General features: G+C 37.2%; 1 protein-coding gene across 7 annotated transcripts in view; it reads right to left on the bottom strand.

Annotated features, from left to right (window-relative positions):
• The window catches only part of VPS13B (vacuolar protein sorting 13 homolog B), an 843,987-nt gene that overhangs the window by 133,965 nt on the left and 684,393 nt on the right, over positions 1–25,629 (bottom strand). For all 7 annotated transcript variants that reach the window (XR_007148665.1, XM_047842688.1, XM_047842692.1 and 4 more), the window contains 3 exons: positions 13,128–13,330; positions 10,295–10,502; positions 9,820–10,004 (listed from right to left, as the gene is read on the bottom strand). Coding sequence is in view for 6 of the 7 variants with exons in the window: in XM_047842688.1 (XP_047698644.1) it covers positions 9,820–10,004; positions 10,295–10,502; positions 13,128–13,330 (596 nt within the window). In the remaining variant the exon portion in view is untranslated. The remainder of the gene's footprint in view (positions 1–9,819; positions 10,005–10,294; positions 10,503–13,127; positions 13,331–25,629) is intronic.

The raw sequence follows: 25,629 nt of genomic DNA, 5'->3' as shown, positions 1-25,629 counted from the left end.
TGCTTCTGTGACCCTCCTAGGCTTCTACAGCTGACCAGTTTTCCTTCTGAGGGAAACATTCTTCCTTTAGATATCTTAATATGCAATCCATCTTGTGTGTCTCGGAGCCCTTTTGTTTATTTAAGGTTATTTTGCACATTTTGGGTCTGAGTCACGATTTAATAGTTTGAAGTAAAAGGATAATTTTATTTTTCTTCTTTCCACATTTCTCAACAGAGTAGCTCACTCGCTATCACCAGAATGTATCACCTACAAAATTATTATCCCAATGTTTTACAAACAGGGCAAAAAACATGGGTTTTGGAGTCAGAAAGACCTGGGATAGAATTCTGGCTCTCCCATTTTAAGTCTTAGAATTGAAGTCCAGTTAATTTTTCTTGGCCTCAGTTTCCCCAGTTATAAAATGGGGATAATGTGCACCTCACAGAATAGAATGAGATTTAAGGAGGTTATTGTGCAAAGCACCTAACACATTTCTGGGTGTAAAAGATAAATGATCATAACACATTGGAGCAAAAATAACCCAGATCTCAACCATTTCGATTCTCTCCTTGGTTTCCAAGTATGCAATTTTTTCATTATTCTTCCAATGTGGTTTCACTTTGATTTTTATAATCATATTAGCGTTACTTTAAAAACTAATTTCCATGACTTTTGAACTGAATAAACAAAAGCGAATTGGACGTGAGTGCACTGATTTCTTTGGCTTGCTTTTCTCCTTCTCCACCAGAAATAAACAAATGACACAGCTTGCTTTTGTCTTTTTTCTTTCTGTCATCCTTGTGAAGATATCGTTTATGGACTCTAGTCATGTTTTTTTCATGGAAGAATTCTGCACTAAATTCTGATGCTTGAAAATGCCTTTTTACTGAGAAAGTGCTATGAAATCATACAGCTTTAGTAACAAATTAATTCTTTTTGTCCCCATTAATTCAATTTACTTTTCAGATGCCAGAATTCCCCAAGTTATATGATTCCTCCTATATGAATGTGCGGGCTTACCTTTTTATTCAACTATTCCACCTTATGTGTTTGCATATGCAATTATGCCCTCTATTTTCAAGTAGATGATAAACCCTGTATGAGCAGGGACAGATTTATCTCTTTATATCCTCACTGTCTATACCCTGTAGTAACCTACGCTATATTCAGGGGACATTAAATAAGTATTTGTGGGTGAGAAATGGTATGAGGTTGGAAATACAAGTAACAGAGATGTTTATCTTGTCATTTCTTAATTATATTCATTTTTTTCTTTTTCTTATTTATTTATTTTTAATTTTATTTTTTATTTTTTAAAATTTACATCCAAATTAGTTAGCATAGTGCAACAATGATTTCAGGAGTAGATTCCTTAGTGCCCCCTACCCATCTAGCCCATCCCCCCTCCCACAACCCCCTAGTAACCTCAGTTTGTTCTCCATATTTATGAGTCTCTTCTGTTTTGTCCCCCTCCCCCTTTTTATATCATTTGTGTTTCCCTTCCCTTATGTTCATCTGTTTTGTGTCTTCAAGTCCTCATATGAGTGAAGTCATATGATTTTTGTCTTCCTCTAATTTCACTTAGCGTAATACCCTCCAGTTCCATCCACGTAGTTGCAAATGGCAAGATTTCATTCTTTTTGATTGCCGAGTAATACTCCATTGTATATATACCACATTGTCTTTATCCATTCATCCATCGATGGACATTTGGGCTCTTACCATCCTTTGGCTATTGTTGATAGTGCTGCTATAAACATGGGGGTGCATGTGTCCCTTCAAAACAGGACACCTGTATCCCATGGATAAATGCCTAGTAGTGCAATTGCTGGGTCGTAGGGTAGTTCTATTTTTAGTTTTTTGAGGGAGCTCCATACTACATTCATATTTTCTGAAGGTATAGATTTGAATCTAAGTATCGAATTCTTCTAGTGTAAAGTTTTGTGAACCTGTGTTAACTTTTCCTCAAGCTACTTAAACATTTTCTTTCTTTCTCCTCTGACTTGCACGCCAGGAATCTGATGTACACCATAGATGTTTCTTGCATTAAAGGAATTCCCAACTTTAGCCTTTACATCTTTCCTTTTAGTCTGCATTGTACTCAATACAGAACTTAACTTCCACCATTTTACTTCTTTCACTTTGCTTCCCATCTGTGTAAATTGCTTCAGTGATCTCAATCCCCTTAGTGTTTGTCTTGAATTGTAATGCTCAAGCTTTTACTCTTAAAATCTTCAAAGAAAGATGATATTTAGTTTGGCCTATTCTCACATACCAAATGAATACACCTAAAAATTTAGTGCAACACATAAGTGAAAATAAATATGAAACAGAATGCATTACCGAGAGAAGAGAATAAGCACCATGACAGATCTGTGTGAGAATGAAAACATCCATTGTCAATTTTACTCCAAAAATGGATTAAAATTTTACAATCTGGGTATATCTGTATTTCCAAAATTGAATCCCAAATAGGCAGTGAAAACAATAGGACGAGGAAAGGAAAACTTAGAATACATAGTGCCAGAAATTCTGATATTTAACCTCATTTAAGATGATACAAAATTCCTTCTAGGTTGATGGCATTACTCTACCCTACAGGTTGTAATTTTATTAATACCTAAGTATACTACTAATACTTAAAATTTCACATGATAAAAACTATGAACTGACCAGAAAATAAGCTCCCTTTGCTTTCTGTGAACATTAATTTCAGGGTCTTTATTCAGAACCTATGGTTCGTTTGATTTAATACTATAAACATGTTTTCCATATTTTTCATTACAATTACAAAATAAATTCCATAAACTCATATGGGGAGCCTGTTTATAAATCCTATTATCAATCATGGAAACATACATAAATGGACAGATCTGAGGGTTCTATCTAAGTGAACTTTATAAGGTCAGTTTTTTATGAACTAAATGATCCTCAAGGAAAAAGTCAACCAAACTTGATTTCTGTTTTTAGGCTTAAAACCAAAGAGATTAACTTATCTTTATATTTAAGAACTAGCCTCTGTCCAGGGGGCAGTGGGCTTGGCAGTATATTCAGTGATCTCACCAAGAGCCTATGTAACGTAATGACATTAGACTGTGTGTTTACCGTAGATAATACCACTGAAGCATAACACAATGCATCTTGACATAATTCAGTTTGTAAAACCCAAACTCATTCAACAGCTCCATAAAATAATGACAAACAATGTAATATTTTTGAGCAATACAAAATAGGAACATGGACATTCACGCATCCATTTGATGCATCTCCACTGCAGTAGATACTATAAGGGACATAATGACAAATTTGATATGATCACTGCCATTGGAAACTACAATTTACGAGACAAGATATGAACACATAGTTAAAATGTGAAGGATAAGGTGAGAAATAGCATAAAAGTGGTGCTGTGGAGTGTCACAGGACTACAGAGGAAGAGGGTACTATGTTTGGAGATGGTTTCCAGGCAAGGCTTCAAGGAGTAGAGGGCACAGCGGGTGTTTGGAAGTATAGGTAGGATTTCAAGGAGAGAAGGGAGATTCAAGTGAAGGAAGTGGTATGGAAGTCAGGCTGTCACAGATAGGTTTGGTAAATGCTGAATAGATGTCTGACTAGAAGGTAGATCACGTGTAATGGAGTGAAAGCTAAAGCTGGGTGGGGACTAGGGAGGTTATGCAGGGCCCTCAAGGTCAGTCTACTAGGGAGACTGAATCACTGAAAGGTTTTCTCAAAGAAGTGATATAATCCACTTGTTCCTTTAAGAACTTAGTAGGATTGCATGAAGGAAGAAAGACTGAAGGCTGGAATTCTATTTAGAAGGTTCTTTTAGTGGTCCAGGCATTTGCTTATGAGGGAGGAATGGAGGGAAAGAAATTAACATTTGTTGAAGGCTCACTATGTGTAAGGCATTTATTTGTTTTAGCTATAAAATTTCATTCAATTCTTGCAATATCTCTGAAAGGTAAATAACATTAATTTCAGTGTTCAGTTGAGGAGCTGTATCCCCAGGAGCAAGCCCAAGGTCTGGCACTGCAAGTGCTCAGGGAAAAAGCTGTCATATTGAATCAAAGCTATGATTCATGCAACATATTTTCTGTTCTCAACAGAAGCTCCAAAGAAACAAAATAGTTTGTATAGTTCTAAGATTGCAACCCCAAGAGGTATTTCTACAAATGAGGCTTACCCCAACCCTTTGGGCAAATTCTGCTCCTAGTCAGGCGAACATAAGGATCAGACCAGCATGTCAGCAGTATGGCAACCTTCCGCCAGTCCTGCTTTATTCTTCTATCCCAGTTATCAAATTCTACGCATTCCTTCTTAATGTTGGGATCAAACTCTCCCTTTCAACTTATAGTAGGTCAACCCTCTCTTGGTTCTTAGACCAGCATCCTCGTCTTTGCACTATGACCCCATCTCAGTTCCCATCTCTCCAACAAGATGTGAAATATGGCAGAAACCCTCTGATACCAACTCTTTGCTTGCTGCAACCTGCCAAGGTTCCTTTGTGCATTGCTTTGCTTATGTAACAAGTCCACTGTCTAGACCCGGGAACTATCCCAGATCTTCTGGACTATGCCAGCTGACTGCAGAATCATCAGCCCCTACTCGCTTTGGTCTAGCTTGGTCTAGCCTATGCTTATACCTGATAAAAAAAAAAAACTTTTGACAATTATCATCATGGTAGTAATTAGTAGTATTCACACTTAAATAGCACACACTATGTGTCAGGCATTATTCTATGTGTCTTTCAAACATTAATTCCTCTAATCATCACATTACCAATAGCCTCATTTTATTGATGGAAAAAAAGCAAAACAAAAAACCTGAGGCTGAGGGATTAAGTTACTTGTCGAAGGTGACATAGTATGCAAGTGGCAGCGTCAGAATTTGAACCCAGGCATTCTGGCTAGAGTTCATCCTCTGAACCATAATGCCTCTCTACTGTCAGTGCGAAGATAAGGAACATGTCATCGGTGAATGTACTTACTATCTCACATGCCTTATGCAATACAACTGGCACAACACTACCACCAATAGTTAATGTATTAACATGTAGTTATAACTATGAACCCTAAAAGCAGTTAGAGAGAAGCCCTTACATGATGCAAAACTTTTCATTTTGATTGAAAATACTAAAGATGTTCTGCATCTGGATGATTCTCATAAGACAGGAGTATTCAAAGATATTGCTATTGGGGGTGCCTGGGTGGCTCAGTTGGTTCAGTGTGTGACTTCGGCTCAGGTCATGATCTCACGGTCCATAGGTTCGAGCCCTGCATTGGGCTCTGTGCTGACAGCTCAGAGCCTGGAGCCTGTTTTGGATTCTGTGTCTCCTTCTCCCTCCGGGCCCCCCAACCCCACCCTCGTCATGCTTTGTCTCTCTCGGTCTCAGAAATAAATAAACATTAAAAAAATTATAAAAAAAGATATTGCTATTTTACTTAGCAAAAATAATCCAAGAATGCTGGTAGAGAAGATAATCATGAATATGATCTTAATAGGAGAGGAAACAAATTGAAGAATTTAAAGAATCAAAGTAGAGTTGCTAAGACAGATTTTAAAAATTCTCATAAGAAAAAAAGTCAAAGTAGAGACTGTTGACATCTTAGCAAATCAGATAGTTCTGCACACTCAAGTTCACTTGACAAAATGGTAACACATTTTATTGTTACCAAATCAGAAGATGAATATCTGACTAAATATATTATAATCAGGAATTTAAACAAGAATTAAATAAGCATATGTTAATGTTAATATGCTAACATGCCATCATGTTAATAATGAATCTTGAATTTTTCCTATTTGTTAAGTATAGAGTAGTCATTAAAAAAAATTGGTGAGTATCTCTGTGTACCAAGGGCTGGATAAAAGTGATGAAGAAATACAAGAAGCTTATTTTCTAATGGTGGAGAGAGAAAGACCATGAGCAAGTAAATAAATAAATGCATACAATAATTCTAAATAGCAGTAAGAGCTATGAGGAAAGTAAAACAAGGTAATGTAATTTAGAATAAAGAAGTGTGAACCAGCCACAATAAGACATTTGAGCTGGTACCTGACTAACAAAGTTGGGGAACAGAGCAACAGAAATGACTCTCAGGTGGTATGCTCAAAGAGAAAAAAGAGGCCAGTATGGCTGGAGCACAGTGAGAAATGGGGAGCCTGGTATGAGACCAAGTCAGAGAGGTGGACAGGGCACAGATCAGAGGTCCTTACAGGTTATAGCAAGATGGTTCAATTTTGTTCTAAGAAGTAGAGGAAGGCACCAACAGGTTTAGGGGACTGATGTGACCTGATCTACATTTTAAAAAGATCACTTTAGCTGCTGTATGGAAAATGCATTACAGGGAGTCAAGAATGGAATCATTGAGACCAATTAGGAAGCTACTGTAGCAGGGAACAGAAAGGTGGTAGCCTGGACTAGAGTTGTACCAGTAAAAAGAGAGAAGTAGATGGAATAGGGACCTATTTTGGAGGCAGAACTGAAAGGACTTGTTGATGAATTAGATGTGGGGAGTGAAGGAAATAGAGAGACTCACTGCTCTGAGTAGATGGTTGTGTGATCTAGTAACAGGTGGAAAACTAAGAGGAAAACAAATTTTTGGAGAAATGAAGATCTGTAGGATATTAATAAGTAGAATGATAATGTAGTGATATCCACAGTGACATTTATATTAAACTTAGAGAACTGACAAGCAACAATTTTCACAAAATCATATGGAATAGGATCACTGGTTAGATGGTTTTCCTACCAGCCTACCTGAAACCTAAGACTAGCTCTGGAAATGAAGATGAAAACTGAGTCATCCATTCTGGCCTTATGTGGACATATTTTATTTCATAAAGCAGTTCTAGAAATGCTTAAGACTGTGAGCACACAGTAGGTATTTAAAAAATGTGTGTTGACCAGACTCATTCTATGAAGCCAGTATTACTTTGATTCCTAAACCAGACAGAGACCCAGTAAAAAAAGAGAACTACAGGCCAATATCCCTGATGAATATGGATGCAAAAATTCTCAATAAGATACTAGCAAATCGAATTCAACGGCATATAAAAAGAATTATTCACCATGATCAAGTGGGATTCATTCCTGGGATGCAGGGCTGGTTCAACATTCGCAAATCAATCAACGTGATACATCACATTAACAAAAAAAAAGAGAAGAACCATATGATCCTGTCAATCGATGCAGAAAAGGCCTTCGACAAAATCCAGCACCCTTTCTTAATAAAAACCCTTGAGAAAGTCGGGATAGAAGGAACATACTTAAAGATCATAAAAGCCATCTATGAAAAGCCCACAGCTAACATCATCCTCAACGGGGAAAAACTGAGAGCTTTTTCCCTGAGATCAGGAACACGACAAGGATGCCCACTCTCACCGCTGCTGTTTAACATAGTGCTGGAAGTTCTAGCATCAGCAATCAGACAACAAAAGGAAATCAAAGGCATCAAAATTGGCAAAGATGAAGTCAAGCTTTCGCTTTTTGCAGATGACATGATATTATACATGGAAAATCCGATAGACTCCACCAAAAGTCTGCTAGAACTGATACAGGAATTCAGCAAAGTTGCAGGATACAAAATCAATGTACAGAAATCAGTTGCATTCTTATACACTAACAATGAAGCAACAGAAAGACAAATAAAGAAACTGATCCCATTCACAATTGCACCAAGAAGCATAAAATACCTAGGAATAAATCTAACCAAAGATGTAAAGGATCTGTATGCTGAAAACTATAGAAAGCTTATGAAGGAAACTGAAGAAGATTTAAAGAAATGGAAAGACATTCCCTGCTCATGGATTGGAAAAATAAATATTGTCAAAATGTCAATACTACCCAAAGCTATCTACACATTCAATGCAATCCCAATCAAAATTGCACAGCATTCTTCTCGAAACTAGAGCAAGCAATCCTAAAATTCATATGGAACCACAAAAGGCCCCGAATAGCCAAAGGAATTTTGAAGAAGAAGACCAAAGCAGGAGGCATCACAATCCCAGACTTTAGCCTCTACTACAAAGCTGTCATCATCAAGACAGCATGGTATTGGCACCAAAACAGACACATAGACCAATGGAATAGAATAGAAACCCCAGAACTAGACCCACAAACGTATGGCCAACTCATCTTTGACAAAGCAGGAAAGAACACCCAATGGAAAAAAGACAGCCTCTTTAACAAATGGTGCTGGGAGAACTGGACAGCAACATGCAGAAGGTTGAAACTAGACCACTTTCTCACACCATTCACAAAAATAAACTCAAAATGGATAAAGGACCTAAATGTGAGACAGGAAACCATCAAAACCTTAGAGGAGAAAGCAGGAAAAGACCTCTCTGACCTCAGCCGTAGCAATCTCTTACTGGACACATCCCCAAAGGCAAGGGAATTAAAAGCAAAAGTGAATTACTGGGATCTTATGAAGATAAAAAGCTTCTGCACAGCAAAGGAAACAACCAACAAAACTAAAAGGCAACCAACGGAATGGGAAAAGATATTCGCAAATGACATATCGGACAAAGGGCTAGTATCCAAAATCTATAAAGAGCTCACCAAACTCCACACCCGAAAAACAAATAACCCAGTGAAGAAATGGGCAGAAAACATGAATAGACACTTCTCTAAAGAAGACATCCGGATGGCCAACAGGCACATGAAAAGATGTTCAGCGTCGCTCCTTATCAGGGAAATACAAATCAAAACCACACTCAGGTATCACCTCACGCCAGTCAGAGTGGCCAAAATGAACAAATCAGGAGACTATAGATGCTGGAGAGGATGTGGAGAAACGGGAACCCTCTTGCACTGTTGGTGGGAATGCAAATTGGTGCAGCCGCTCTGGAAAGCAGTGTGGAGGTTCCTCAGAAAATTAAAAATAGACCTACCCTATGATCCAGCAATAGCACTGCTAGGAATTTATCCAAGGGATACAGGAGTACTGATGCATAGGGCCACTTGTACCCCAATGTTCATAGCAGCACTCTCAACAACAGCCAAATTATGGAAAGAGCCTAAATGTCCATCCACTGATGAATGGATAAAGAAATTGTGGTTTATATACACAATGGAATATTATGTGGCAATGAGAAAAAATGAAATATGGCCTTTTGTAGCAACGTGGATGGAACTGGAGAGTGTGATGTTAAGTGAAATAAGCCATACAGAGAAAGACAGATACCATATGGTTTCACTCTTATGTGGATCCTGAGAAACTTAACAGGAACCCATGGGGGAGGGGAAGGAAAAAAAAAAAAAAGAGGTTAGAATGGGAGAAAGCCAAAGCATAAGAGACTGTTAAAAACTGAGAACAAACTGAGGGTTGATGGGGGGTGGGAGGGAGGAGAGGGTGGGTGATGGGTATTGAGGAGGGCACCTTTTGGGATGAGCACTGGGTGTTGTATGGAAACCAATTTGTGAATAAATTTCATAAAAAAAAATAAATAAAATAAAATACACACACACAAAAAAATAAATAAAAATAAAAAATGTGTATTGAACTGAATGACACCTGTCCTGTTACAGTTAGACTATGTAACATAACCTACCTACAAAAGGTCTAAAAGTGGAATGGAGAGCTCCCAAAATTGGCATGTATCATAAATCTGAATTACATTATTCCCTATTTTAAAATTTCTAAAATTTCTAAATCTATATGTGTACATATATATGTGTGTGTGTATGTATGTACATACGTACATACATACATATATTGTGTATTTCCCTGATGCTACCAATGGAAAAAATAGGTATGCTCTAATCTTTTTTTCCTAGTACCTAATCAGTACTTTTCCACTGCTTTTATTTAAAAATGAATAGTCACAACCTACCTGTAGCATATCGCCAAGGTCTGCTGTGCTAATATCTGGATCCTCTGTGGTGTTGAAGGGCACGGGAGTTATCCGTACAAGGGTGAGCACTCTAGGTTCCGGATATCTCCATAACATCATCCCTGGGCTATCTTCGGTTTCATTGTAAAACAAGACTTCATAGACACCAGGCATTTTTAAAGGTTCTGTTAAGTGAAAAGATAATTATTTGTATGCTTTTGGAAGGGAACATGTGGATTTCTTACAGAAAGAGAAAATTAGGAAGATACAAGAATATAAAAGGCTGGTTGATCAGTTTTACATTTTTATGTGGTTTGAGACAGGAACAAATTAAGAACTTTCCCTTAAGAGAATGAGTGGTAATGTACTATTCTTGTACTGCAGGTATTAATGTACTTTTCCAGTGATCTTGATGTGTTACTCAGTGAATGTGCAGTTAAAAACTCTCCCTCATAATGAAGCTGTTGCTACTTACCAGCATCTCGTATATACTGGAATAGGCCTGTCCGTAGGTCATCTGAACTCTGTTCACTTTTAAACATCTGGTTCTTTTCTATAGGAGAGGGCATTTGTGGCACTGCTTCAGGAACGTGCACTGCAATATTTCGCTCCTCGTGAAGGTATCCGTTGAGTAATTCATGTAGAAGAACTAAACAATTCAAATGTTCTTGACCCCAGAAAACCTTTAAAAATCATATGAAAAAATTAGTAGCTTTTAAATACAAACATTTCATGAGGATAATTAGGCACAATCATACTTGAATTAATGCGGGACGTCATTATGCTCAATTTAATTATTGACAATAACTAAACTATAATTTCTAAGAAGTCATTGACCTACAGGATGAAATTCTATTACCTGAGTAAATATATAAAAACAAGAAATCCATTACATCATATATTGTGTGAATATCCATCAATTTTCAATGCTGAATTACCAAAGAAATTATGTTAATGCAAGGTCATTTTTATGAGCTAACTTAGCTAAGAGAGAAAACAATATCTATTGAGGTCCGAGAGAAGGCACTGAAGATCTAGGCCGAAATGTTAATAAAGTAATAATAAAAACCTCGTGGAATAGCTTCCTACATTTTGTCATGAGATTAAATAAACACATCTTAATTAGAGGGTTCCTTTCTTTGCAGTTTTACTTGTCAGAGAAAAAGAGAGGGAAGGTGCTCAGTGCACCTGAACTCAGAAGCCTCCCAACTTCTGTGTTTAGTGAGAATGTGCCAACATATAGTATTCCACAACCCCTGAGAATTAACCATATAGGAGGTACAGTAGAGTTTTAGAACAAAGGCCTTGGTGTTTCCTGTAATAAAGAGGATGAAATTCTCTTTTTCTGCATGTGAAGAGTATTAGTATATAACAGAAGTGTGACCAGTGGGTAGCAGTGATTAATGTCAGAGGACTCAACATTTCAACACTGTTCTATTTTTCTGAAGATATTAGATAAAGGCAATACAACCATTATTTCTAAGAGAACCAGTTTAACATGAAAAAATATATAAAGTAGGAAAAAAATAACCCTATACCTGTGGGTAAGTTTCCTAAGTTTAGGTCCTGCTTTCTGGAATTAAGGCATCAGAAATGAAGGCAAGAGATATGATATTAAGTCTACTTTTGTTCTCATCAATGTTAGTTTTATTGGATACTGAAAAATAGAAATAAGTGGAAAGTCGAGCTGGGGAACTGAACACTACACTCTAGGCTTTAAACTGTTGAGAGAGCGACTTCCTAATGTAGAGATGATATACTATATTTTTGTCTTATTGTTGATTTTAATGTGGAGTTACTTTGCTGTCTTGGGAAAATGACAATATAGTTAATATTGTTATTAACTTATGTTAATACATGCTTATTGTTAAATACATGAAGGTTTCTGATGGATGCCCAAAATTTCCAGAGCAATACTAAGCAAAAACTTATTAGGATCTTTCCACATCTAGCTCCATGTCAGTAAGAAAACTGGTGAAAGAGTTGAGGCAATACAACTTTTAGATGAAAACAAGAAGTTCATATATAATATATCTCCATTATTAACAAATTAGTCATTTCCATTTTCTGTAATTATGGATTTCTCAAGATATTTGGATTTATGTCAAACTCGGGGGACATGAAATCGTATAAAGAATACATTCACATCTAACCAAATAGAAAGTTACCAAGGAATGAGTTGAATACCCTCACACAGGCCATACGTGGCTGTAAATCAAATGCTTAAAAAACTGCAATTGAATGTATGTCAAGTATTAACCATCAGGTGTTTATAATATCTAAGGAACCTGATTAGCAAATGGTTCTTACATATTGCTGATGACACTCTGCTGGAAACAAGTTGACTCTTTTGTAATTAGAAAAGTCTGTAATCAGAAAAAGTTTAATGGCCCAGCAATTCTACTCCTAGTAACATATCCAACAGAAATGAAAATGTATGTTCACACAAAAACTTGTACACAAATGTTCCTAGCAGCATCATTCATAATAATAGCCTGAAGTGGAAAGAACCCAAGTATCCATCAGCTGATGAATGGATAAATAAAATGTGGTATGTCCATAAAATGGAATGTTATTTGGTCCATAACAAGGAATGGAGTACTGGTACCTGCTACGATATGGATGAACCTTGAAAACACTATGCTAAATGAAAGAAGCCAGTCACAAAAGATCACATATTGTCTGACTCCACTTACATGAATTGTCTAGAACAGTCAGATACGTAGACACAGAAATGGATTAGTAGTCTAGACCTAGAGAGGAGATTAGAGGGTAATGGGGAATGAATGCTGATGGGTACAGGGTTGTGAGGGTGTGTGTGTGTGTGAAAATGTTTTACCATGGATTGTAGTGATGATCACACACCTTTGGGAATATGCTAGAAAACCACTGAATCATACACTCTAATTAGGTGAATTGTATGGTATGTGAGTTGTATCTCAATAAAGCTGTTAAAAAACCTTAATGAGAAATCAATCGGATAATACTCTTCTTCACCATACCAAAATTTAGTGTAACAGTTAAAAAAATGAACAAAGGTGGGGACTCCTGGGGACTGGGGGACGCCCCAGTCTGGTTGGCCCAGACTGTTGGCTCAGTCTGTTAAGCGTCCAACTCTTAATTCTGGCTCAGGTCATGACCTCACGGTTCTAAGATCTAGCCCTGCACAGGGCTTGCTTAAGACTCTCTCTCCCTCTTCCCCTTTCCCCTACTTACACGCGTTCTCTCTCAAAACAAAAACAAAAACAAAACAAATGAACAAAGGCTAGTTGAAAACTTAGGAGAAAATTGTGGCCAACCCCACAGACCTGTAGCAGACCTCCTCTTAAATCAATGGATATTTTTGGTGTGGACTGTTCTGGGCCTGGATTGCCACTGTGTTTACACCATTTAGCTTCCAGATTGACAGTAGCACAGCATGGTCCTATCAGAATCCGATTTCTTTCTCTGAGACTTGTTTTAAGCAGAAAATCATTTATGCTGAGTAGAAATGATGACCCAAGAATTACACCTAGAGAAAACAAGAGAGGGGTACATATTATAATTATTCCTTGTCAAAAAATATGTTTGAGCAAGAACTATCTACATTTTTAAAGAGCTTTCCTTCATCCTTTGTCAAAGTCTTCTTTTTCAGTTGGCCTCTCCCCACATTTTTATACCACTTACACAGAATTCTAGTTATGAAGCAGGTATACCTCATTCACATTCCTAACAAAGAGATATTTGCCAAAACATTATGACTTTTTCCATGTGTGAGCATTTTAAGTTTTATGAGTAGAGACATTTTCATTAAATTGTTCAAGTTTTTCAAACAACTACATTAAGAATAAGAACAGCTGCTTCATTGGTCTATTGTTAACACGATGGGAAAGGGCAATTTTCTGTGATTTCTTATAGTAATAGAGTATAGTATATTACTTTGCTAGACACTCAAGCTTTTGACTGGCCCATGTTAAAATTCAAAACAATCAAAATATATAACATGTGTTTTCTAAAAATTTTAGTTTAATCCAAACTTCACACATCATAACCACTTGAAGTTTACAAAGTCTTAAAAACAGATAGTGGCAGGTTAGATTTATGAGAAAAACTATATGCTATAGTTCAAAGTCAATAGACTCAGAAAAAGAATACACTTTAAAATATAGGTTTTCTTTTGAACTTAAACTAGAAGTGTAGATCAAAACCTTTTCATAAAACCAATGGCACACTTTAAGATATTTGGATGCAAAGTTAGAGTGGTGGGTTAACTTTCCCCCAAGGAGTTCATATTCTGAATTGTCATTGTGAATATTGAATTTCACCAGACCACGTTTGTAATGCCCATGGCTTATTTTTCTAATGATATTTGATCCTTAAAAGAGATGAAAGATTAAAAAACACCTTCGGCCCACAGTATACACGTTTCAAAGTACAGTGCCCACATTGACTTTCCAATTCTGTGGAGACTTGAAAACTTCATATAGGTTGTATGCTCCTACTGCAGAAATAAGATACAGAACTTCTAATCTTCCATGGAAGACATCACACCTACATAAGTTAGGGCTAAGACTTTTGTTAACAATTAGGATGGTAAAAATCAATTTCTTAAATTTTTCCACTATATTCTGGCACTAAGACTTCCATTTCATTGACACAATTTTCTTGATTCACTGCTATACCTCACTTAAAGAAAAAATGACACAGAAAATTAAAAAAAAAAAAAAAAGAAAAAAGAAACAGGCCCCCAAATACCCAAGAACCAAAAATCATCTCCATTGATGGGAGTTTAGAACTCATGTCGTAACTTCCTGACATTTTCTGAAATATTTACTTAACAGTAAATATCTGCTAAATGAAACATACCAATTTATTACTGAGAAAATTGTCATAACGGGATTATGAAAGTATAGGCTTGATTCAGTACAATCATCTGGCAAATACTATTAAGGGAATGCCAGAATTACATTTCTCTTTATTCCCAAATATATGTATCTCCATTCTGCCCTAGAGTGAAATACCCAATTATCTCACAGTAATCTTAATGTGAATATTCTATTGGTTCCTCATACACAAAATGTTTAATTCCAAAGGCCTTCTAAGTTGCTTATCTTATTGAATGTTTCTCATTGCCTTGTCAGACCCCCAGATTAAAAAAATCTCAGGGTCCACTTTGGGGGCTCTTGTTCTCTTATCTCAAGACTTACTTTCTATATCATTCTAATCCATCTCCATTATTTTAAAACATCTAGGAAGAGAGACTTTGGTAAGCTAAGTGATTAACAGGGAAGACCACATCATATTCAAGCTCCGGTACACTGACCATCCCGGAGGCAAAGACCATCGTACTCAGTATAGTGCTGGGAACAACAGTAGCTCTTCAGGATATATCCCACCAAACTGAGTTGTCAGTTTACAATCTGTTCCTACTTTCATCTGTCTCAACATATTTCTTAATTGACAGACAAAACAGAAAAGTGCTGAAATTTCTGCCATTTTTCATTTTGCATCACTGTGTCCTAGAATAATAAGGCCGAGTGGAGGAAGCCTTAGAAGCCATCCATTCCAGGGGGCGCCTGGGTGGCTCACTCACTTGGGTGTCCAACTTTGGCTCAGGTCATGATCTCACAGTTTGTGAGTTCAAGCCCTGTGTCGGGCTCTGTGCTGACAGCTCAGAGCCTGGAGCTTGCTTCGGATTCTGTGTCTCCTTCTCTCTCTGCACCTTCCCTGCTCATACTCTGTCTGTCTCTCTCTCAAAAATAAATAAACATTAAAAAAAAAAAAAGAAACCATCCATTCCAAGTCCCCCTCCTCTAAAAGAAATCACACAAAACTTTTTATTTTGAAGTGATGTTAGAATCACCTAAAAGTTGCAAAAATATAGAGTTCCCATATACTCCTCATCCAGCTGTGTAACCATAGCAGAAATACTGAAATCAGGAAATGAACACTGATATCATACTATTAAGTAATCTACAGATCTTATGTAAATTTTCCCATTTTCCTCACTAATGTCCTTTTTATGGCTCAGGATGCCAACTAAGATCCCCACTGAATTTAGCTGCCAAGTCTCCTTAGTCTCCTTTAATCTGTGACCGATCCTCCAGCCTTCTTTGTCTTTAATGACCCTGATGCTCTTGAATAGCCCAGGCCAATTACTTGCAGAATGTCTCTCAATTTGAGTTTATGTGATGTTTTCTCATTAGAATTAAGTTATGTTTTTGGCAAGAATCCCAGAGAAGTGATGCCCTTCTCAGTGTAACATATTGGAGTGATGTTGATGTTTTACTATTGGCAATATTAACTCTGATCACATGGCTAAAGTGGTGTCTGCCAGGTTTTGTCACTGTAATGTTGCTATTTTTCCATTTGAAAATAACAAATATCTTGGGGAGATACAGGAAGACCATGAATGTATCCTCTTTTACATCAAACTTTTACCCACTCATGTTTTAGCATCCATTGATGGCTCTTACATGCAATGATTATTACTGTGGTATGTGATAATGTTGATTTCCAATTTTTCTTATTCTTCTACATTTCTTAATTAGCATTCTGTGGTAAAAAGAACTGTCCCTTCTACCCCATTTATTAATTCAATTATTTATTTGTATGCGTATGGACTCATAGGTATTTCTTTTATGTTATGAGTTATAATCTAATACTATCATTTACTTTGTTGCCTAAATTGAACCAGCTTTGGGCATTGAGAACTCCTTCAAGTTGGGTCCTGTGTCCTTTTGATACTCTCCCATCATTTTTTGAGAACTTTTTAATTTTCTGGCCATCTATGATGTTTTAGGCTTATCTTATATTTTTCCTATCTCATCTCTGGCAACCTCCATTTCTCTAAAGAGCCTGGGTTTCTTTTGCTGAAGAATGGTATCTAGAAAACAAAATCTGGGTGGTAGGTATGCTCATTGCTACTAGGGTGTCACTGCTTCCAGGCTGTCTGAGCAGAGAGGGCTAAGAAGTGTGTGTGTGTATCAGCCATGTTTACACACACATCTATATTTTTCTGTATCTATCTATCCACCAGAAAATATATTAAAAATCATGAATTCACATTGATACCTCTGGTTCTAATCCAGCACCACAGAGTGGTTTCTAGCCTTCTTCCTTTGCTTATTTGTATCTCTTCCTATGAGAGTGAAAAACCTGCCAAGTACCTCTTCTAATATGTTATTTCTAATCATTCCTAAAATATCACTTTGACGTGGTCAAAATCAAAGAAAAAGAACTAAGACATAAAGGACAACTTCATGGGAGCAAAGGTAATTATCAAAGAAAAGACTATCAAAAGAAAGGGCTAATATTTATCTCTAGGAGTCTCGTTAAGAATGGGCTTGACATTTTGTCTGGAGTGTATAGATGAATGAGATTACTTTTCTCACTCTATAACAGCTTTCACTTATACACAGGTATTTTTAAGCATATGATAAAAATCTCTGTAGAACTTAATTTAAACAGAATTTGGATCTTACCAGATATTTCTACTATGTAGGAACTACTTCAAAATACTGCTATTGTACTGTCTAAATTAGTTGCTGAGGTTTTGCCTAAAATATCTAGTACTGGGATGACAAAATCTGCATCATCATATCTTATGTATATTCCTCAGAAAGTGCCTATCTCTTCTCAAAGAAGAACTCAAGTAAGATTGATGGAAGGTTCTTCTTAATTCCCCTAAGTTATACGATTAGAAGTATTTATTGACTGGGGTGAGGAAGGATGTGAGAAAAATTCTGAACTTGAATTATTATAAACAAATATCGAAATGTTGACAGCTTAAACATATGAACACCTCACTGCTGTCCTACAAATCCTATTCTTTTTTGCTCGGGTAGGGAGAATAGGATACTTAGAATTCTCGGGAGAACAGAGATAAAGGTAGGGACTGTAACCTCAGGAAAATGGCCCAGAAGTCGGAAGCCAATGGTCAGGCCAATGTTTGGGAGCCTGCAATAAGGGGAAAGAAAGCCAGTCAGACTCAGGTGAGCAGTGAGGAGGCGGGAGGAGACCATGTGCCTGAGATACAGAGACCTTGCAGTTGAGGCAGGTGTAGCTTTAGTTCAGCAATAGCAGAATCTAGGACTGCTTTTCCAGAATGTAGGCTAGTAGAGCTGGAAACTTGCCATACTTTTTGGTTTTCATGTTTGATACTCTCTGGAGTTTGATTTGGCTCAGGGCTGAGCATGGATTTCAATGAAAATCAATGAGATACACTAATAATACTTTCAGGAAAGTAACCTTTCCTCTTGCTCCCTGGTTTTGAAGTTAACAAAACGAAGGTGCCTGAGCTGCTGGCAGCCACCGTGTGGGGTCTGAGGCTGCAGCTGTGTAACACAGAAGGGAGATCTAATGGACTCTGCCATGACTAAGGACAGCACTGGGCCCAAGCTTTTCACCTTTGAGACTGCTGAAATCAGCTTAGGTTGGGTTTTCTGTCACTTATAACTCAGAGCATCCCAACTGATATACATTCTCTAACTAAAGGGATTGCCAAGGGTAATCCACAGTCTTCTATTTTTCCTCCCACCCCCAATCTCTTATTCCAGTGAATTTCTCTACTCCTATGGTTTTACGAACAGTTTCTTATGACAGTATTAAAAACCATGCCTAATTTCTTGAGCAAGTGTTACTCCCATGCTTCTATCTACTTGTAAGGTTTTTGGATATACAGGATCACCTCCACCTTGATATTTATGCATGCATACATTCATTATTCAACATTCACTGGTTATCTACTGTATACTGGCTATACAAAGGTAAAATAAATAATTTGCAGCTTTCTTTCATGTCAGATTTTTCCTCAGCAATTTCACAGCCTCATGTTCTGAGATCTCAGGAAGTACTAGAGGGGATGAAACACCCAAAAACATTGTAGTATTGACTGTTAAGCAAGCGAACTGTTGAAAAACATGGGACACTTCCCCATTATTGTACAAATCTTTTTTTTTTTTTTTACTTTTTATTCTCCTTTGTGCTCTCAATTCTTTCACTCTGATCAAGTATTTGCTTGATAGGTCGCTCTTCATTCTGTTCTTTTCCCTTTCATTCTTTTCCTCACTAGTCTACTCCTCACTCTATTCTTACACCTTTGTAATCCTTTTACGGTGTGTACTTGCCTCTGTATCAGGTCTACCAGCAATGATGATGGACTTGTTTAAACACACAGGTGGCGCTGAGAATTTAAGATGCTTATGTTGGCAGTGAGGACACAGAACAGGCACTGTCTAAAGGCATTAAGAAAACACACGACCGGAGACACAAATGTGCCCTGCCTGGTCCCTTCTGTCCTTTGTCTGCTCTTTTGTGCCATACACCTAAAAGGAGATGAGGTGTGGTTCATACCTGAGGCTTCTGCAGCTGATTTAACTCATACCCATGTACCCATTTGCCCACTACACTGGCTATACAGTTTGTTGTGGCTTTGCTCCTCAATGAGGGGTTCCAGTGATCTGTGGTACCACAGAAAGGTTCATCCACAAGCACCAGCTTTTAAGTTTAAAATAGAATCTCTGGGGGCGCCTGGGTGGCTCATCATTTAAGTGTCCAACTTCAGCTTAGGTCATGATCTCATGGTTCATGGGTTCGAGCCCCACATCAGGCTCTGTGCTGACAGCTCAGAGCCTAGAGCCTGGAGCCTGCTTCAGATTCCATGTGTCCCTCTCTTTCTGCCCCTCCCCTGCTCGCACTCTGTCTTTGTCTCTCTCTCAAAAATAAATAAACATTTAAAAATTTTTTTAAATAGAATCTGTTTCCTTTTGAACATTTCCTGCTACATTTTTAAAAAGCTACAACAAAATAATAGAAAAACATGTTAGTTCAAGTGGTTTTAATCTTGGCGCAAATGACCAGTAATAAGAAATTATGATGATCACTTAATAAAGAGTGGTGATGAATTTCACAAAGGGTCATTTATAAATGGTAAGCCAAACTTTACACTTTTACCACAAAATATGAAAATAATTCCTGGGACTCATGACAGGGTTATTAATTTTCCTTTTCCCTTTCTTTCACTCAGCGAGAAGCCAGCCTATGGGACATCATCCCCTCCTCTTTGTTTTTTCATCAGGAAGTATGTTAAATACCTTCCTTGGGATAAAGTGAATCTTGTCTTATATATCACCACACACATGATCCCAGGACCACAGAGAATACTCAGAGCTCATGTAAACTGGATACTTATACATTTTAAATCTGGTATAAATGGCTAGAGAAATTGAGTTCAGGAATGCTAACTATTCTTCTTCTTAGAGAACTAATGCATTGTTGGACAAAATGATTGCATATAAAAACTATAAAGTGCTATCTTCTTAGCACTGGAAAAGGCTGAATGGTTTTGTGACGGTTCATCTGTGTGTGTGTGCGTGCACGCGTCTGTGCACATATTGCAAATAGGACAAAATGTTTACATTTGTCCAAGCTGGTAAATCTATAGGTGTTTGATGTGTTATCCTTTAGATTTTCTGAACTGTTAATTTTTCCCCTGGATTTCCAGAAACAGTATGGAGAGTAGAAAAAAATTAAAGAAATATACTGTGAAAGTCTAGATTTTAAATGGTCACTTACACTTTGAAAGCATGAATATTATTAAAGTTACTTAATCATTTATCAGGTCATTTTTAAAATCCTTTAATTTTGAAATAATTTTAGGCTCTTAGCAAAGTTGATCTCGTTCACTCAGCTTCCCTTAAAGTTAACAATGTATGTAAACTATAGTACAATTATCAAAAGCCAGTAAATTAACCTCAGTACTATTAATTTATAGAGCTTATTTGAATTTCACATTTCTCCCCTCATGTCCTTTTCCTGTTCCAGGATCCATTTGAGGACCCCACACTGCACTGAGCGATTGTGTGATTAGGTCATTTTGACCCAGTGTATAACCTCTTCTACCTCCTTCCATTCAACAGCATGCTTTTCTTCCTGATTATTCCATTGGCCTCTTTCAAAAGTCTGTGTTTGTATTTTTAATTTCGGCTCTAGCAAACCCACGCGCAGATATTTAATTAAACTAAATGAGGTGTAACAACACTGAGAAGTAATTTCAGAAACAACTGGTACGATAAACAAATAATCTTGCTTGCTTTGCATCCTGACATACTTTTCACGGAGTGTAAAAACTTAGTTCAAGGAACAAGTAGTTTCATGACCTTTCAAATACTCCTTCACAAGACTAATAAATGCAAACCACTTGTTTGGGAGAATGTTTACAAGATGCTGCCAGCCCTACGTCATCAGTCTCTCCTAGACACTTGGTAAGGCTCCTATTCTTTACATGCTGACTATGCAAAACGCAGTCTAAATCAATGCTTCCGTGTGTCATGAGAAAGAATACTCAGTGAAGACATGTGCTAGCAAAACATATCCAGGTATTTTTTTATACAGCTGGAAATAATCTAAGGCTACTAGAAAATCAGCAAGCATGGGTTAGATACATCTATAGGTCAATTTGCATAATAGTGAAGCATCAGGGTGCCTCAAAAGGTGAGGAAGAAAAAAAATTTATAAAGGTCTATAAAGAGATGATCTGTAAAGAGATGACCATAAGTAACTAGATGACCAGAAAAAGATTTTATAAGTATGGTGCATAGAGAGATGATTAGGACACTTCTCATTTCTAGTTCCTTCAACTAATGATGCTGAAGTACGTAAAAATGGCATTTGGGTATTTTAACCATGAAAAAAACCCCTTGTTTATCCCTCTTAATCAGAATATGTAAGCTGATCAGATTGTACTTAGTTACCTCCTATTTTGTAATATGCCTACATATTTGTACCTACTAATATAGTAAACTATAGAGTAAGATTAATGTATGGATCAAAACATAACAAAGTTGTCAGAGAACTACATGGATACTGATGTTTATGTTGAAAGGGATGCTAGTGCTCTCAAAATTACTAAAAAGCCTAGCCACCAAAAAAAGAGCCCAACTGGTCATTGCTAACATGTATCCCATCCCATCTGATAACTTCTCCTGGGTGGGATTTCCAATCCCCAGGTACCCTCACCCAGTCACTCACCAGTGAGTAAAAGCTGACACCCCCCACTCTAACCCAAACCTCTTCTTTTAGCCATAATAAAATGACAAGCAGAAACATGATTTTTTTTTCTTGCACGTAAAGAAAAAGGGAATCACTCATCAAAGGTGAAACTGTCTACTGAATTGGCTATTTATACTTGCCCTTTGTCTGGGAAAAGTATTTTTTGAGAAATGTTTTAGAACTCTTAGGTTCTAGAAAAAAACTAAAAACACCGAAGAGTAATGGATGATACACTTTGCCTCTTCCTTCTTCTCCAACCTGTCGCCATGCTCACTGTTTTCACAGTAGTGTCAATTTGTTAGAAAAATAAAACTTGATTGGACCATGTGGCTCTGTTTTTTGTTTTGTTTTTTTTCTTCAGCAGACTGGCAGATCTGACTGTGCATATTGGAAAGTATATGACAACCTTCTTCCAGAGGAAAGAACAACAATAAATACATACTTCAGAAGTTTCTTAGAGGAATACAGTAGCTGGTTAATTTAATTACATGAGGAAACTGCTGTGATTTTTTTTTTTTTTAAGTAAGTTGCATGGATGGAAGAACTGGTATAAACTTAATCAAACAGTGTTGAAAGCAAAATGACTTGCTTAATGACTTACTACAATGGTTTAGAGATTGGTCTTGATCTGCATAATTCGGGTGTTTTAAGACTAGTATAACTGATGACCGAAAGCCAGGATACATGGTATAGCCCCCATTCCACCTCAGAATGTCCTTGGGCAAATCACTTAATCTTTCACCCTTAACTCAAGGAGGGAGTTAGGACTAGCTCAGTGGGCCTCAACCCAGGGTTCTTTGACCCTGAGGGAGTTCCACACAGTAATGGGAGTTCATGAGGTATTTTCAGTATTTCAAAGGGCCCGAAAGAAATCCTGGATCTATCTAAAACAGGCTCGGGAATGTACGAAAATTTTTCTTTTTGGTTACAGTCATATCAAGTTGATACAGTTACGTGAGCTATCTAATCCTAAATGCAATGTGTTTGGATCATGAGGTCTATGAGAGAAAAGGGAAAGGAGGGTTCTTGATAAAGAAAAGGATGATCTTTGGGGTGCCTGGGTGGCTCAGTCGGTTGAGCATCCAACTTCAGCTCAGGTCATGATCTCACAGCTCCTGAGTTTGAGCCCCGTGTCAGGCTCTGTGCTGACAGCTCAGAGCCTGGAGCCTGCTTCAGATTCTCTGTTTCCCTCTCTCCCTGACCTTCCCCTGCTGGAACTCTCTCTCTCTTAAAAGTAAATAAACACTTTTTTAAAAAAGGATGATCTTTAATATAATTTTAAACTAATACATTTCATGATCTATGACTTTAGTATTGCTGTGGTATGGGGAGAAGGAAGGGAAAGAAGATACAAAAAAACCCAACATTTATAGAGGAATTAAATAAATTTGTGCCAAGAAATGTGTAGAGTACTCCGAGTTAATTATTTCACCTAATCCTTTCAAGAGGCCTGTGAATTAAGTATTTTTGCCTTCGTTTTGGAAATGAGCTGTGTTGTAACTTTTACCACGATCAACTGCCAGTAAGTAGCAGGGCTAGGATTCAGATTCTGTTTGCCTCCTTCCAGCACCAGGTTGCTCTATAAAAACTACTGCTATTAGTTAGCTCTTAGTAATTTCATTTTTCCAACTGGCAATAGGGTTGTGAATAAATGCTTTTTCCTGTCCTTAGCTGTCTTTCACGGCCTCAGTATGTTATGCCAACATAGCCTACAGTTCCAGAGAAGCCCAGCCAGAGAGCAGAAGAACATCTAAGATGTGTCCTTAGTCACTCATCACTGACGAGGTTGCTTTGCCAGAAACTTTCCTAGCAAATAGCCTACTCATGGCTCATGTGGATGAGAGGGCAATTTGCTGTGACCACAGGCAAAAGTAAATACTGTCACAGATTCAGTGGAGTGGGGGAAAGAGATTAATGCTAATCTTTTTCCACAGTCCTAGCACCGAGGGTTGTGACAGTTCTTGTCCATTTCACCTAATAGTGACCTATAAGGGGCTATCATTAGGATACAGAGGAGAAGCTATTAAGATCTCCAGGACTTAATTACCAGCTAAGACTGGAAACTTTCTTCTCTAAAAGCACTTCGCAGTGAGATATCTTTATGTCAACTGATAGCATTTTTGTTATCTCAAAATGTATCTAAAACTAGAGAATCATTCTTTACCGTACCTTTGTTAAAACTCTTTGGAGAAGAAATAAAAAGGTACTTAAGATACAAAAAGTCCACTGCAATGGGACACAATTGTAAAATATATAACCTAAGGCCAACGGTTTTCTAGTTGTCTAGATTAAGTTTGGAATTTGGTAACTAAAAACAATAGAAGAAATAGACCAATTTAGCTCGAGACAGGACTGAAGGTGGATATACTTGGAAGAGTATAATTGTACTGGATTTCTCATTAGAAGGAGCAGAGTCCTAGGAAGACTTCACATTCCCCCAGAGAACCACATTTACACAATTAACAATTCTTTTGTTGGAAAAAAAGCTTTCATTATTGCATGTGGACACATGTGGGCTGCGTAAAAATATAAAAGATGTGTAACACACAGTAAACACAAAGTAATGATCTTAAACAGGCCAAATCCTTGAACTCGTCATTAATAAATGTCTCTCCTGCATTCAGCTACCCGGGTTGCTGGGAGCCTGTTTTCTTCAAGTACTTCAAACACTGAAATCCAGGAACATTTATTATTTTAATCCATTACAGGCAGTGCTTGATTTAACTTTATTGGTTGTGGTGGTGGTAGTGGTTATAAGTGGGGGTACAGCAATGTTCTTTTACACATCATTTCAAAAGGGCTTAATTATATTTTATAGTTTGGGCCAGGAATTCTGCTTGTTTTTTGTCTAACAAGGTTCAAATGGAGTTCAGGTCGATGATGAATCAGAAGAAAAAGTCAGAGATGGTTATCTCTCAGATGAGCTCATCTCCCTCTACGAAAGGCTGGGCAGGTACATCATGTTCACCACACCACACCACATGGCAGTGCTCAGCATCCTAAGGTGGCTGCTTATTAGACGGTTTTTAACACATTAGAAATTCAACCCAGTGGTTATCTTCTTAATTTCTAAAGTTACTCTCCTATGTATTTTAAAGGCTTCCCACGGGAATCCAAAGCAGCTATAGTAACCACATAGCACTAAAACAAAAAATGTACATGAAGAACAATAATCACCTAAAAGACATTTCAAAAAACCCACACACCTTTTAAAACACAAAAAATTAAGTATCCCAAGAGAAAGACCTAGAAGACTGCATTAATATAATTTGGTTAAACAAAAGAGTAAGTAACCGTGGTAAACATCTGAACAACATTTATCTCCCAGTGGGTTTTTTCTTTTAAAAAACAAAAGACATGCTTAATTTTTTACCTCTCTTTTTGAGGGTGTGAAAAAAAGATCTAAGATAACAATATTAATATTGCCTATGATTGTCCTAAACTCTAGTTAATCATACATTATGGTAACAATTCTGACAAGGAGCATAACATTTGTATGGTGGGATTTCTTCTCCACTGCATGTGATTTCTAAGAAGAGGACGAGAGATTTATTCTCCAAGACAGTATCTTATACATTTAGGGTTTTTATTTCCCACCATATTAGAGAAATAATATGACACGTTATATTGTAAAAAATCTGTGAGAATTTTACTTTTGCTAACTTATTTCTTGTGCAATTTTTAAACTTCCTATTCTACTTCTTTTGAATGTCTCAATAGTCCATCAGTATATACAGAAAAATATCACTGTTGAAAAAAGTCAGTAATCGATACAGGCAA

This window comes from Prionailurus viverrinus, chromosome F2 (genome assembly GCF_022837055.1).
Source record: "Prionailurus viverrinus isolate Anna chromosome F2, UM_Priviv_1.0, whole genome shotgun sequence".
Taxonomy (NCBI): domain Eukaryota; kingdom Metazoa; phylum Chordata; class Mammalia; order Carnivora; family Felidae; genus Prionailurus; species Prionailurus viverrinus.
The sequence above is the reverse complement of the archived record's forward strand: the minus strand, read 5'-3'. Positions and strand labels throughout refer to the sequence as shown.